Source organism: Schistocerca americana, chromosome 2 (assembly GCF_021461395.2).
Source record: "Schistocerca americana isolate TAMUIC-IGC-003095 chromosome 2, iqSchAmer2.1, whole genome shotgun sequence".
In the NCBI taxonomy this organism is placed as follows: Eukaryota; Metazoa; Arthropoda; class Insecta; order Orthoptera; family Acrididae; genus Schistocerca; species Schistocerca americana.
This window is the reverse complement of record NC_060120.1, coordinates 623,507,659-623,522,593: the sequence shown is the minus strand read 5'-3', so window position 1 is coordinate 623,522,593 and position 14,935 is coordinate 623,507,659. Positions and strand designations below refer to the sequence as shown.

General features: G+C 43.9%; 1 protein-coding gene across 3 annotated transcripts in view; it reads right to left on the bottom strand.

Moving 5' to 3' along the window:
- Window positions 1–14,935, bottom strand: part of LOC124595264 (clavesin-2-like) — a 126,153-nt gene that overhangs the window by 75,878 nt on the left and 35,340 nt on the right. For 2 of the 3 annotated variants that reach the window (XM_047133935.1, XM_047133933.1), the window contains one exon: window positions 13,201–13,410. In XM_047133935.1, coding sequence (XP_046989891.1) covers window positions 13,201–13,219 — 19 coding nt within the window. In that variant the 5' untranslated portion in view covers window positions 13,220–13,410. Of the gene's footprint in view, window positions 1–13,200; window positions 13,935–14,935 lie in introns of those variants that run through there. The other variant, XM_047133934.1, reaches the window with a different exon arrangement.

Sequence of the window (14,935 nt, the reverse complement as noted above, 5' to 3'; positions counted from 1 at the left end):
TTTTCTCCTATTAATTTTGATGAACTGGCTTGCTTACAGGACAGTGATTTCAAACATCAGGTGCTACATCAGGTTTCTTCCACTTCTCTAAGGGGCTTCTTGCAAACTACTGCCTTGGTCAGTCCGTTATGGTGCGATAAATCCATAGGTGTCACTCAGCCTATTGTCCTGGCTGCTTTACAACCCAAAGTTTTTGCCACTTTGCATAATCTTTTACATCCTGGCACTAAGGCTACTTTGCGGCTCATCAAAGAACAGTTTGTGTGGCTAGGTGTGAAAAGGGACTGCTGTGTGCTGGCTCCCACCTGTGTGCCATGTCAGTGCAGCAAAATCGGCAGACAGATGCAACCCCCTTAGGAAAATTTGACATACCAAGAGGCAGTTTCTGACACATGCAACTAGATCTCACCCGGTCATTACCCATGTCTGATGATTTCAGATAGATCTTGTCCATCATTAACCTGTTACATGGTGGGCGTTGGTGATTTTGTAGCATCAACATTTGTATCTTCCTGGATAGCTAGATTTGGGTGGCCAACATCCATCAACACTAATCAGGGAAGGCAGTTTGAATCACCTGTTATTTGGCAAACTCTGCATGCTCTGCAGTGTTGATAAATTTCGCACTACAACAAACCACTCTCAGAGCAATGGACTCGAACATTGGCACAGGTCTCTGAAAGCGGCCCTCATGTGTAATGATGGTTAGTTGTTTGATGCCCTTCCCTGGGTTATGTAGGATTGCACACAGCTTATAAGGCAGACCTCCAAGCATCATTTGCTGAGATCCTATATGGTGAGACATAAGTCTTTGAAGTTGATTTTGTCAATGATGCTGTTATAACCTTTAATCACCAATAAATTGCGTGGATATACAAAAGTAGAAACACTAGCGGGTTACATGTTACTAACTTCGTATCTGTCATTCGACTGCCGTGCCGTGACATGCGGCCGGCGCCGTTCATAGCCAGGTGGCGCTCCCGCGCTCGGCCGAGCAGCGGAGCGCCTCTATCGCCATGTTCGCGTACTAACGTAGCAGCACTTTTGAATGTCGTGGCACTGTCACAACACTTTTCCCCCCTTGAAAAAAAAAAAAAAAAAACACTCACTTCCTTGGAGACACGGACAGCGCGGAGACATCCATGGCCTCTTGGGAGGCCCCGAGAAGATCCCGCGGAGAAACACGAGAGTATGGTCGAAAATGTCCAGGACGGAAGCTTCCGCGTGGAACGTGCCTCCTGGACGAGATGATGGGTGAAAACTCCGGAGCAGCATCCATAGGTGTCGTGGACCTGGGGGGGTGTGCTCCAGTGAGATGGGTCCCGGAGAAGGCGGCGTCGCGACTGGGGCCGGTTCCGGCGTACTCGGAAGCGGTGGCGGTGGCGACGGCGGCGGCAGCAACACGCCCGGAAGATCGGCAACAGCGACAGGACTGGCTTCTCGGGCCGGTGGAGACGAAAGAAGGGGCGGTGGTACCGGCGTGGCCACCACTCGTGGGCAGATCTGGTCGTAATGGCGAACAACCATGCCGTCGTCCGTACGTATTTCACAAAGCCGGCGGCCGCGAAGAGCCTGGACCACCCCTGGAATCCATTTAGGGCGAGATCCATACCCCCGTGCCCATACGACGGCGCCCACCGGGTATTTTCCCACACTAGGGGACACAGTACAAGGCCTGACAGGGTGAAGCAGGTGCAGTAGAGTTCAGCAGGGCTGCGATCACCCAGAGGCGTGAAGTGATAAGAACTCAGAAATCGGAACAGAGCGTCATCTGTGGAAAAATCACTAAGGAATTTTTTCATTTGGCTTTTGAAAGTGCGGACAAGGCGCTCGACCTCCCCATTCGATTGCGGATGGAAGGGCGGTGCTGTAACATGATGAATCCCTTGTCCAGTACAAAAATCACGGAATGCCTGCGAAGAGAACTGAGGGCCATTGTCCGTGACAATTGTGGATGGAAGACCTTCTAGCGCAAAGATTTTGGACAAAGCCAGCGTCGTCGCCGCAGTGGTGGGCGACGGACATCGAACAACAAACGGAAACTTCGAGAAGGCGTCAATCAACAGTAGCCAATAAGTGCCGAGGAAGGGGCCGGCAAAGTCAGCGTGCACCCGTTCCCACGGCTGCGCCGGATAAGGCCACGGAGAGGGCAGAGTACGAGGCGCAGCCAGTTGTTGAACACACTGATCACACGCAGCGACCATGTGGGAGATGTCCGAATCAATGCCGGGCCAATAAACGTGCCTGCGGGCCAGGGACTTAGTCCGAGAAATCCCCCAATGGCCCTCATGCAATAGTTTGAGAACATCTTTGCGAAGAGAGGCGGGCACCACAACCCGTGGAGATGCGCCATCCGTGGCCAGAAGAACAACACCCTCACGAACAGACAGACGAAGGCGCAAGGCATGGTAGTTGTGAAGGGGATCCGATGCCCGGCCCTTGGTCCTGTCCGGCCAACCCCGCTGAACAAAACCGATCACCTGACGCAGGACCGGGTCCCGCGCAGTAGCCGACGCGACCTGCGAACCTGTGAGTGGAAAACCCTCGACCGCACGACGTTCTTCCTCATCAATGTGGCAACTGAGTAGTTCATCTCGATCGAAAACTGGGTCGGGTCCCATCGGCAAACGTGACAACGCGTCAGCGTTGGCGTGCTGGGCCGTGGGGCGATAGTGAATCTCATAGTGAAAACGAGACAAGTATAAGGCCCAACGTTGCAGGCGGTGAGCTGCCTTATCCGGAAGCGACGCCGAGGGGCTGAACAGAGAGACCAGCGGCTTGTGGTCGGTGATGAGGTGAAACTTAGAACCATACAAAAAAACGCTGAACTTTTTTAGCGCATAAATGATAGCGAGCGCCTCCTTTTCTATTTGAGAGTAACGCCGTTGTGCATCGTTGAGGGTCTTGGAAGCGTAGGCGATGGGTCGTTCCGACTCCTCCTCATACCGATGGGCGAGAACAGCCCCTAGGCCATACTGTGACGCGTCAGTCGCCAGAACCAAGTGCTGACCCGGACGGAATGTGGCAAGACAAGGCGCCGACTGCAAATGAGCCTTCAGGCGGACAAAAGCCTGCTCACACTCGGCGGACCAACAGAAAGGAACGTTTTTGCGTAACAGCTGATGCAGAGGATGAGCCACCGCCGCCGTGGAGGGAATGAATTTGTGATAATAAGCAACCTTGCCTAGAAACGCCTGAAGTTCTTTGACCGTAGACGGCCGGGGTTGAGCGGTAATGGCTGCAACGTGCTGTCGTAGAGGACGTATACCCTCACGGGACAAGTGAAAACCAAGATACACAATGGAGGGTTGGAAGAACTGTGACTTGTCCAGATTGCACTTCAACCCTGCTGAATGCAGAACCCGAAACAGTGAACGCAAATTGCGAAGGTGCTCCTCAGTGGAGGCCCCCGTGACAACAATGTCATCCAGGTAGTTGATGCAGCCGGGAACGGAAGCCGTGAGCTGTTCCAAAAACCGCTGAAAAATGGCTGGCGCGCTAGCGATGCCAAATGGTAACCGCTGGTACTGATACAACCCACAAGGAGTGTTGATGACGAGAAATTCCTTGGAAGATGCATCCAACGGCAACTGATGGTACGCCTCCAATAAGTCAAGTTCGGAAAAGAACTGGCCCCCAGCGAGCTTGGTAAATAACTCCTCAGGACGGGGAAGAGGATAAGTGTCAATGAGGCTTTGAGCGTTGACAGTGGCTTTAAAATCACCACACAATCGCAGACTCCCGTTTGGTTTAGAAACCACCACGATGGGCGATGCCCATTCGCTGGAGGTAACCGGAAGGAGAATCCCCGAAGCTGTTAACCTGTCTATCTCAGCTCTGACAGGTGCACGCAACGCCATCGGAATAGAGCGTGCCCGGAAAAACTTAGGGCGAGCCGTAGGTTTAAGAGTAATGTGGGCTTCAAAATCCTTGGCACGACCCAGACCAGCAGAGAACACGGACGAGAATTCAGAACACAAGCCATCCAGCTGTTGATACGGAATGTCCTCAGATATGAGGTGCACATCATCATCAATGGAGAACCCAAACAACTGGAAAGCATCATAACCGAACAGGTTTTCAGTGCCCGCATGATCCACCACATAAAACGTGAGGGGCCTAACAACCGACTTGTAGGCAGTGGAAGCATCAAACTGGCCAACGATAGGAATTTTCTGCTTATTTTAAGTTCGTAGATTTCGCGTAACTGGAGACAATGTAGGGGAGCCTAACTCCAAATACGTGCGAGAATTAATGAGAGTTACTGCAGAGCCAGTGTCCACTTGCATGCGAATGTCTTTATCCAGAACATGAACAGTAACAAACAACTTATTCGTTTGAGAAAGCACACAGTTAACATCCATGTCCGATGCCTCGTCCTCGTCGACAGGAACTTGAGGGGACTGACACACAGAAGCAATGTGGCCTTTTTTCCTACATGAATTACACGTGGCCCAACGTTTTGGACACGCGGCCCTGTCATGCTGTACGGAACAACGTGGACAAGAAGGAAGGGCGGAACGAACCTGCTTCTGTGGTTGCTGTTTTCGCTGCGAGCGTGGCGGCCCAACGCGACGTTGTTGACGCGAGTGCACCGCCGCCACATCGTCGTTTCCCTGTGAAACAGGCAAATTGACCGCGTCGAAAGTGGTTTGTACAGCGCCTACATCACACCACGCGTCTATTTGCGCACCAGCAGCGTGAGACACTTCAAACGATTGAGCGATGCTGAGAACTTCCGACAACGACGGGTTTGGCAATTGTAAGGCACGTTGCCGAACTTCTTTATCAGGAGCAAGCCGTAAAATAGCGTCCCTAACCATTGAATCAGCGTAAGACTCATGATGAGTGTCCGTGACAAACTGACATTTCCGACTCAGACCGTGTAGTTCCGCCGCCCAAGCCCGGTAAGATTGATGGGGCTGTTTACGACACCGGTAGAACGCCACGCGGGCGGCAACGACATGGGTGTTTTTCCGGTAATAGTTAGACAATAAGTCACACATTTCTTGGAAGGACAGAGAGGCAGGTTCCCGCAGAGGGGCTAACTGAGATAGCAGCTGATAGATCCGTGGGGAAATCCAAGATAGAAATAACGACTTACACATAGGAGCGTCGACAACGCCGAAAGCCAAGAAGTGTTGCCGCAAACGCTTCTCATAATCCTTCCAGTCTTCAGCGGCCTCGTCATAAGGAGGGAACGGAGGCGGAGAAGAGGAGTAAGCGACGTCGACAACGCCTGAATAGCAGCCGTCAGCTGTGTTTGTTGTTCAATAAGCGCTTGCATAAGCTGTTCCATGTCTGCCCCGACACGAACTCACAATTCCACAACGCAGGAAAAAAAAAATATCCGACCTCGTCGCCAAAAAGTGTTATAACCTTTAATCACCAATAAATTGCGTGGATATACAAAAGTAGAAACACTAGCGGGTTACATGTTACTAACTTCGTATCTGTCATTCGACTGCCGTGCCGTGACATCCGGCCGGCGCCGTTCATAGCCAGGTGGCGCTCCCGCGCTCGGCCGAGCAGCGGAGCGCCTCTATCGCCGTGTTCGCGTACTAACGTAGCGGCACTTTTGAATGTCGTGGCACTGTCACAACAGATGCTGCAACTGTCAATCTATCTGACCTCCACACTTTCATTGGGCATGTTTAGTCATACATAGCTGCTATCCATATGCCTTCTCCATAACTGCATACCTGCTCCCTTGTTTTCTTGCATTTAGCCCTGGACTCATGCAAGTCTATCATGTAACAGGATGATACAGCAATCCAGCACTACTGCTGCATAGAGTATTGGCATGCCCGGCTAATACTATTGACATCCTCATCGATGACCAGCATCAGACAGCTTCACGTCATAGTGTTAAACCAGCTTGGATGATCAAGGAACATATCCCACCACAACATCTCAAGTGAAGTTCTCCATCATCGTGCACTGGCCTTGAACCTGCACATACCAAACCTCTCCTGTGCATCAACCAGATCTTGTGTGTGTTGAGCCTATGCCCATCAGTCTATCAGTGACTGCATGTGACGATTCTCCCCCCATTTCCCACAGTGGCCCCTATAACTTCCATTGGCAAGACTACTTTCCTACTAACACTTCTGGGTGCCCATGTGACGAGCTTTCCTTACAGCTCCAATATGGATCAGTCTTCTCTTCACAGTTCCTCTGACACTGCCACCGTCCTTACTGGATCGTGGGTTGTCATGCTATCTTGCATAATCAACCAACACACGTCGAGTGACCTACAACACCCCTGTATTTGGCAATGCCCATTTCCTCTCCCCAGTGCTCCATATTCCAGAGTAGGGATGACCATTGCTTGCCTATGAGACAGGAATGAGGAGTGCTCTAGCTTTGGATCCAGTGAGCTCTGGAAACATTTAGTCTTGGGTTGTTTTTGCTTGTGTTATTTTCATGTGACTGCATGCAAATAAAGAGTGTTTGATTTTAAATATTGGTTATTTCTATCTGGAGACTTGTCAGTGTTGACAGAAAATCCACTGTAGTAAAGAATAAATGTATAGAAACTTCATGCATAATGTAGCATTTTTTCATGCACCTCAGTCTTTATGATGTCATATGTCCTGAACTATGTGTGGTACCATTATATAATTTTGTGGGTGCATTTACTGGCTCATGTGGATACTGTCTGTGAAATGTATTGCAAATGGGGTTAGTACCGCAGAAGTAATAAATTTAGATGTCAGACATTATGTGGCAGTTTTTCACACATCTCATTGTTTGTGATGGCATATCTCCTCAACTATCATAGGTAGGTTGTTGTTATCTCCACAGTGACTGTTGCCTGATAGTAAGGGTATGTGTGCCAAGTTTGGTTGAAATCACTCGAGTGGTTTAGGATGCAAACAAATTTGTGTGCACGCATGCGCGCGCGCGCCACACACACACACACACACACACACACACACACACACACACACACACACACACTCTTCACACTGTTTTGTAATATGTATGGATTATGCAGCATGCCAAATGGAATACAGAATCTACATATTTGTGACTCTGTGGTGTACTGATTTATATCTATAGACTTTGAGAGCGTCCAAATCCCAGACAGCACATTTTTTCCACCTTAAAAAAATACATTGTTCTTCCCCTCTCTGTTAGTGAAGAAAAAGTCATGGAATTTTCATTTTTCATTTCATGTGTTTGAAATTAAGTATAGAAGAGCTAATCTACAAAATAACATGGCTGTTTTCTTACAACTGTTCTACACTACTGTGCCATCTAAATCTGAATACAGGATCAGCAAGCCAACATTAGGACTATCATACATCTGAATGTTCCCAGACATGTCCTCTTCTCAGATCCTGAAATTTGCATGCAGAAGGAATTTTAAAACTTGTTAAAATATCCAGGATTATGATTTGTCTTAGTTTAGAGATAAAATATGCAACAAATTTTCAGTGCAGCACCTGACTTTTCAAAACCAAACGATGTATAAGCGACTGTTAAAGTCTTCTGTGCAACGTTATTTGCCCTGCCTACATTGATATGGTGGGTATGGGTTTGCAAACTTTGTGCTATAGCTGGAACCACAAATAAATATCACATTTCAACATAAAAGTTTCTACACTAGAATTTCTCAAAACCTTGTTACTATTGTGTGTAATTTGTGCCACAGTAGGTGATCATTAAGAAGTCAGAACCAGGCCTGTATTGTCAGTGCTGATCAAGATGGTGGAAATTCCTTCCCCCACACCATTCCTCTCCCAGCAACAATCCACGTGCAGTTTTTCCTGCTCTCCCTGCACCCCCAGAGGCATTGCACACAGATGTACCCAATCATTGTTTGGTAATGGTTCTATGAGTAAGTTGGTCTTTAATATAGTATTAAATTAATGAAAATTATGAGTAAAAGTGCATGCAACTTTACTATACAACTGTAAGAAGGTATCATTGCTTTAGATGGGGCAGGAATGAATTCAAATGTAGGTGGTGTTTTTTTTGTTGTTGTTGTGGTGGTGGTTGTGGTGGTGATGGTCTTCAGTCTGAAGACTGTTCCAATGTAGCTCTATCCTGTGCAAATCTCTTCTTTTCTGAATGACTACTGCAACCTACTTTATTCTGAATCTGTCTACTATATTCACTATCTCATCTCCCTCTATGACTTTTAGCTCCCGCATTTCCCTACATTACTAAATTCACAATCCCTTTACATCTCGGAATGTCTCATATCAACTGATCCCTCCTTTTAGTCAAGTTGCGCCACAAGTTACTTTTCTCCCAAATTCTAATCTGCACCTCCTCATTAGTTATGCAATCTACCCATCTAGTCTTCAATATTCTTCTGTAGCACCACGTTTTAAAAGCTTCTGTTCTGTTCTTGTCTAAATTGTTTATCGTCCATGCCTCAATTCCATACATTGTTACACACCAGAAAAAAACATTCACAAAATACTTCCTGACACTCAAATCTATGTTTGATGTTAACGAATTTCTCTCCTTTGGAATTGTTTTTCTTGTGTTTCCATTCTACATTTTATATCCACTCTGCTTCAGCCATCATCAGTTATTGTACTGCCCAAGCAGCAACACTCGCCTACTAGTTTTAGTGTCTCATTTCCTGTTTACCTGACCTAATTTCCTCAACATCAGCTGATTTAATTTGACTGTGTTCCCTCACCCTTCTGTTTCTTTTGTTGGTGTTCATCTTATATCCTCCTTGCAAGACACTGTCCACTCCATTCAACTGCTCTTCCAAGACCTTTGCTCTCTGACAGTTTTGCAATGTCATCAGCAAACCTTAAAGTTTTTATTTTTTCTCTCTGAACTTTAATTCCTTCTCCAAATTTTTCTTCAGTTTCCTTCCCTTCTTGCTCAAAGTACAGATTGAATAACATTGGGGGTAGAATACTACCTTGCCTTACTCCCTCCTCAACCACTGCTACCCCTTTCACGCTCCACAACTCATATAGTTTGTGCACAAGTTTTAACTAGCCCATCACTCCTCGTATTTTACCCCTGCTACCTTCAGAATTTCACAGAGTGTATTCCAGTCAACATTGTCAGAAGCTTTCTCTAAGTCTACTAATGTTACAAAGGTAGATTTGCCTTTCCTTAAGCTAGCTTCTAAGATACAGTTAGTTGGAGAATCAGTGTTGACTCACATGTTCCTACATTTCTCATGAATCCAAACTGGTCTTCCCTAAGGTAGGCTTTTACCATTTTGTCCATTTTTCTGTAAAGAATTCATTACAGTATTTTGCAACTGTGACTTATCAAACTGACGGTTAAGTAATATTCACAACTCTCATCATCTGCTTTGTTTGAAATTGGAATTATTATATTCTTCTCGACGTTTGAGGGCATTTTACCTCTCTCATGTATCTTTCACACCAGGTGGAATAGTTTTGTCAAGGCTGTCTCTCCCAAGGATATCAGTAGTTCTGATGGAATGTCGTCTACTCAAGGGATCTTGTTTTGACTTAGGTGTTTCAGATCTCTGCCAAATTCTTCTTGCAGTATCATATCTCCCATCCCATCTTCATCAACATCCTGTTCCCTTTCTATAATATTGTGACCAAGTTCATTTCTCTTGTATAGCCCTTCTATATACTCTTTTCACCTAACAGATTTCCCTTCATTACTTACTACTGGTTTTCCATCTGAGCTCTTGATATTCATACAGCCACTTCTCTTTCCTGCAAAGGCCCTTTCAATTTTTTTTATCTATGTAATCCATCTTTCCCCTAATCATATGTGATTCTACATCCTTATACTTGTCCTCTAGCTATTCATGCTTTGCCATTTTGCACTCCCCCCTGACAGTCTCATTTTTAGATGTTTGTATCCCCTTTCGCCTGCATCAGTTGCTACATTTATATAATTTCTCCTTCCATCAGTTAAATTCAATTATCCTGTTATATCCATAGATTTTTTCTAGGCCTTGTCTATTTACCTATTTGATCCTCTGCTGCCTTCACTGTTTCATCTCTCAAAGCTCTTTTTCTGGTATATCTTGTACTGTATTCCTTTCCCCTGTTGCAATCAATTGTTGCCTAATGCTTCCTTTGAAACTTTCAACCTCTGGTTGTTTCAACTTATCCAGGTGTCACCTCCTTCATTTCCCATTTTTTTTTTTTTTTTTTTTTTTTTTTTTTTTTTTTTTTTTTTTTTTTTTTTTTACAGTTTTAAGAACAGTTCATAATCAATAAAGTGTGATCAGAGTCCATATCTGTCACTGGAAATGCCTTAGAGTTTAAAATATGTTTCTGAAAGCTCTGTCTTACCATTATATAATCAGTCTGAAAGCTTTTATATAATGAGCCCCATCACAATTAAATTTTCGTCTCCCTTAACTATCTGAATAATTTCTTTTATCTCATCGCAGATTTTTTAAAAATCTCTTCCTCATCTGTGAAACTAGTTTCATATAAACTTGTACTATTGTGGTGGGTGTTGGCTTCTTGTTTATCTTGGTTATGATAATGGCTGCACTATGCCGTTCATAGTAGCTTACTCACATTACTGTTTTTTTATTCATTATTAGACCTACTCCTGCATTATCTTTTTTGATTTTGTATTTATAAACCTGTATTTCTTGATCAGAAGTCCTGTTCCTCTTGTCACTGAATTTCACGAATTGCTATTATATCTAATTTCAACATATATCTAACATTCAGTACTCTGATAGCTGTATAATGCCAGTTTTGCCTTTTCTGCTGACAACTTCCTGCTAAGTAGTCCCTCTTGGAGATCCAAATGGGAGCAATTTTACCTCCAGAATATTTTACCCAAAGGGATACCAAGATCATTATTTTAACCATACAGCAGAGTTGCATGCCCTAGGAAAAAACAGCTACAATTTCCCCTTACTTTCAGCTGTTCACAGTACCAGCACAGCAAGGCCATTTTGGTTTTATGTTAAAGGCCAGAGAAGTCAGTCATCCAGAATGTTGTTCATGCAACTGCTGAAAAGGCTGCTCACTTCTTCAGAAATGACATGTTTCTCAGGTCTATCAAACGATACCCCACACAAGCCACCCCACCAACAGCAAGGTCCATGGTTCATGGGTTTGTAAATCTGGCACATACATGTCTGTGGGAAATAAATGAGGGCAAAATTTACAAACTCATTTGGAGTCTGAAAAGCACAAAAGAACTATCAGAGGGGAAGCATCATTTCAAAATTAACTTAGTTTTTTGTGAAAGAAGAAGACAATGTGTGTGTGTGTGTGTGTGTGTGTGTGTGTGTGTGTGTGTGTGTGCCACTAAAAATATTTCTGCGTTTCATATTGTGAAGCACCATAACAGCTGTAAAGTGACGGACTGCACAAGTAGTCTGACAAAATCCTTATTTCCAGATTCCAGTAGTGCAAAAAAGTTTTCAAATGCAAGAACGAAAGCAGAAGTAATAATAAACTCAGTGTTTTGTCCTCATTCTGTTGAAAGTATTATGAAGATTTGTGAAGATAATTATGTAGCTTACTGTGGTATTTCCACTGATAGCAGTGACCATGTGTCCATGAAAATAGTCCAAATCATTATTCAGTATTTTGAATGCAAAGTTGGGGGTTTGCAATCCAAATAAACTAAATTAGGTAAATAACCTAATTGGATGGCAGATACTGTCCATTTGTGTTCAGAGTGATCTTCAGAAAAGGTGGCTTCTTGATAAATATATAACATTTGTGGGAGATAATTGTAACACAATAACACAATGCTTGGAGAATTGCGCAGGATTTAGAAGGGAAATACATTTTTTTCAAAGCTTAAAAAAGGATGTTAGGGTGAGAACTTTTGACTGACATCGAATGTCCAGCTCATATCCTAAATATCTGTATCCATCAAGCTGTGGACACATTGGAAACTTATATCAAAAGTACAATTTTCAAGTTAATTCATTACTTCCAGAACTATACAGTTCAGACTATTAAACTTTAAGAGTTTTTAGAATTTGCTGATATTTAATACAAAGAATTATTATCCCACAACAAGAAAAGGTGGTTATCATGACTTCCATGGATAAGCAAACGTATCCAAGTGTTCCTTGCTCAGAAACAATACCTATTCTCAGAGTGTAACCTGCCTACAATCATTAAGATGTTCTCTGAAAATGAATATAGCAAGAATTATTTGTGCCATACCATCTACATACACTAGTTGGCATATTTAATTCACACACAGCAGTGCTTGAAAAAGAAACTAATTCCCTTGTTGAAGTCCTTGGAGTAATACTGTCCATTAATAACATACCAACTATTGAGAAGCCAATAAATTTATGTGCAAAAAAAACTATATTGGAAAAGAAAAGTACCAATGGAATACATGCTGAATGTGACAAATTCACTGCAGCAGTACCTGGATTCTACTTATGTACAGAATATCTTCAGAAATGGTTGGCCCCCCTGCAGGAGTTCATGTGTGTTAGATGGATGTCTCTTCAAGAATTGTCTGAGTGGAAGGACATGGAATCAAACTCTAAATGCATTTAGGATAGCGGTGTATCTCTGGTTGTTGCATCCTGAAGAAGTTTGTGAATGAAGAACATGATCATAGCTATGGATTCATTCACAAAAAGTGGGCCATGTTTTTTCGATAAATTTAGATGTTATTCCCACTATTCAGAAGTGATAAAAACTGCTCAGTTTCTTACCACTCCATCTTACAATGCAAATGCAGAAAGGCTTTCCCCCCTGCCACAAAGTCAGTGGATAAAAGAAAGGAATCATGTTGTTAAGATTATTTATTGCAGAGAGACGAGAAAAGATTTGCTGAACGTGGGTCAGTATTAGTACGCTCATAACAATATAACTCAAAAACACTTGCAGATTCACCAGTCCACAGATTCAACTGCACTTGCATTACAAAGATATAAAAGTAACATTACACAGATATTACATTACACATGTGTTTGTTTGCCTATACACTACAAGAGCTGCTGTGACTGCACACCTTTCAAAGATATTTTGGCTGAAGCTTCCAGGTGAGGTCATATTGAATTTCGTCAAGCTCATATTTGGTATATTTTCTATTATAGTCACATTATAACTTACATCATATAAATAAATGCTAGCAAATTGAGGATCTCTCAAAAAGGTACAATTTATTGATATTAAATGTCAGATAATGAGTTATTGGTGTTTAATGTTTCAGGAGATGTATTACAACAAGACTTTAGCAACAGCAAAATGCGGAAGTGACAAAGTTCACAGAAGTTACCACATCCAGTTGAAGACATTGTGAGTATTATCAGATCAGTGGGCCAGATAAGTCAGAGGTGTCTGCGGAACTAGCTAGCGATTGTGGCCCATCGTGGATATCTGCTCATGTATGGCCAGCTGCAAGTGCTGACTAATTGGTGGACGATTCCCAATGTTGATACAATATTTTACCATGGGATTCTTGGTCTGCCTTTCCCACACTCAGGGTCTGAAAGCATCCAAAATTTAAGGCAGAATGGCCATAATTTACCGCCAGCATTGCAGTGAATAGGAAACAGGAGTTCACTGCAATTCTGACCACACCTCTTTACATGATGTGTATTACAAATCTTATATTACTTATTCGCTATACTGGTTGTCAACTGCAATACTGTTTCAGAGACCATGTTGTAATAATGTACTCATGATGATCTCTGCTATGATGTGACAAATACTACTGAATGTTTTCAGCAGGAACATATGAATCGCTTGGTCACCTTAAGAGTTAGACTCTTCAAAAAAATATCTCTTCCATCATTTGCATAGTCTGTTTCTGTTAGACACATTTCCGGGTATTTTTCCAGCCTGCATAACAATATGATATCTTAGTTGCGTACCTCAGCAATACCGATAACAGTACTGTAGGTGCAATCCCAACAGACAGGTATCTGTTGAGATGCCAGACAAACATGTGGTTCCTGAAGAGGGGCAGCGGCCTTTTCAGTAGTTGCAGGGGCAACAGTCTGGATGATTGACTGATCTGGCCTTGTAACATTAACCAAAACGGCCTTGCTGTGCTGGTACTATGAACGGTTGAAAGCAAGGGGAAACTCCAGCTGTAATCTTTCCCAAGGGCATGCAGCGTTACTGTATGGTTAAATGATGATGCTGTGTTCTTGGGTAAAATATTCCAGAGGTAAAATAGTCCCTCATTCGGATCTCTGGGCTGGAACTACTCAGGAGGACGTCATTATCAGAAGTACCAAATCTCTGACATCGCTGCGGCCAGAAAAAGATCCTGCAAGAATGGAAGAATGGGACCAATGATGACAGAACTCCAACTCTTCCATAAATTGCTGCATATTTCAGGGCCATCAAAAAGTGTCAGCGTGCGAACCATTCAACGAAACATCATCGATATGGGCTTTCGGAGCTGAAGGCAAACTCGTGTACCCTTGATGACTGCACAACACAAAGCTTTACAGCTCACCTGGGCCTGTTAACACCAACATTGGACTGTTGATGATTGGAAACATGTTGCCTGGTCAGACGAGTCTCGTTTCAAATTGTACCGAGCGGATGGATGTCTATGGGTATGGAAACAATCTCATGAAACCATGGACCCTGCATGTCAGCAGGGGACTGTTCAAGCTCATGGAGGCTGTGTGATGGTGTGGTGTGTGTGCAGTTGCAGTAATATGGGACCCCTGATACGTCTAGATATGACTCTTGACAGTGACATGTACGTAAGCATCCTGTCTGGTCACCTGCATCCATTCATGTCCAGTGTGCATACCGATGGACTTGGGCAGTTCCAGCAGAACAATGAGGCACCCCATACATTCAGATTTGCCACAGAGTGGCTCCAGGAACACTCTTCTGAGTTTAAACTCTTCCACTGGCCACCAAACTCCCCAGACATGACATTATTGACAATATCTGGGATCCGTTGCAACATGCTGTGCAGAAGAGACTGCACACTCTCATAGTCTTACAGATTTATGAACAGCTCTGCAGGATTCATGGTGGCAGTT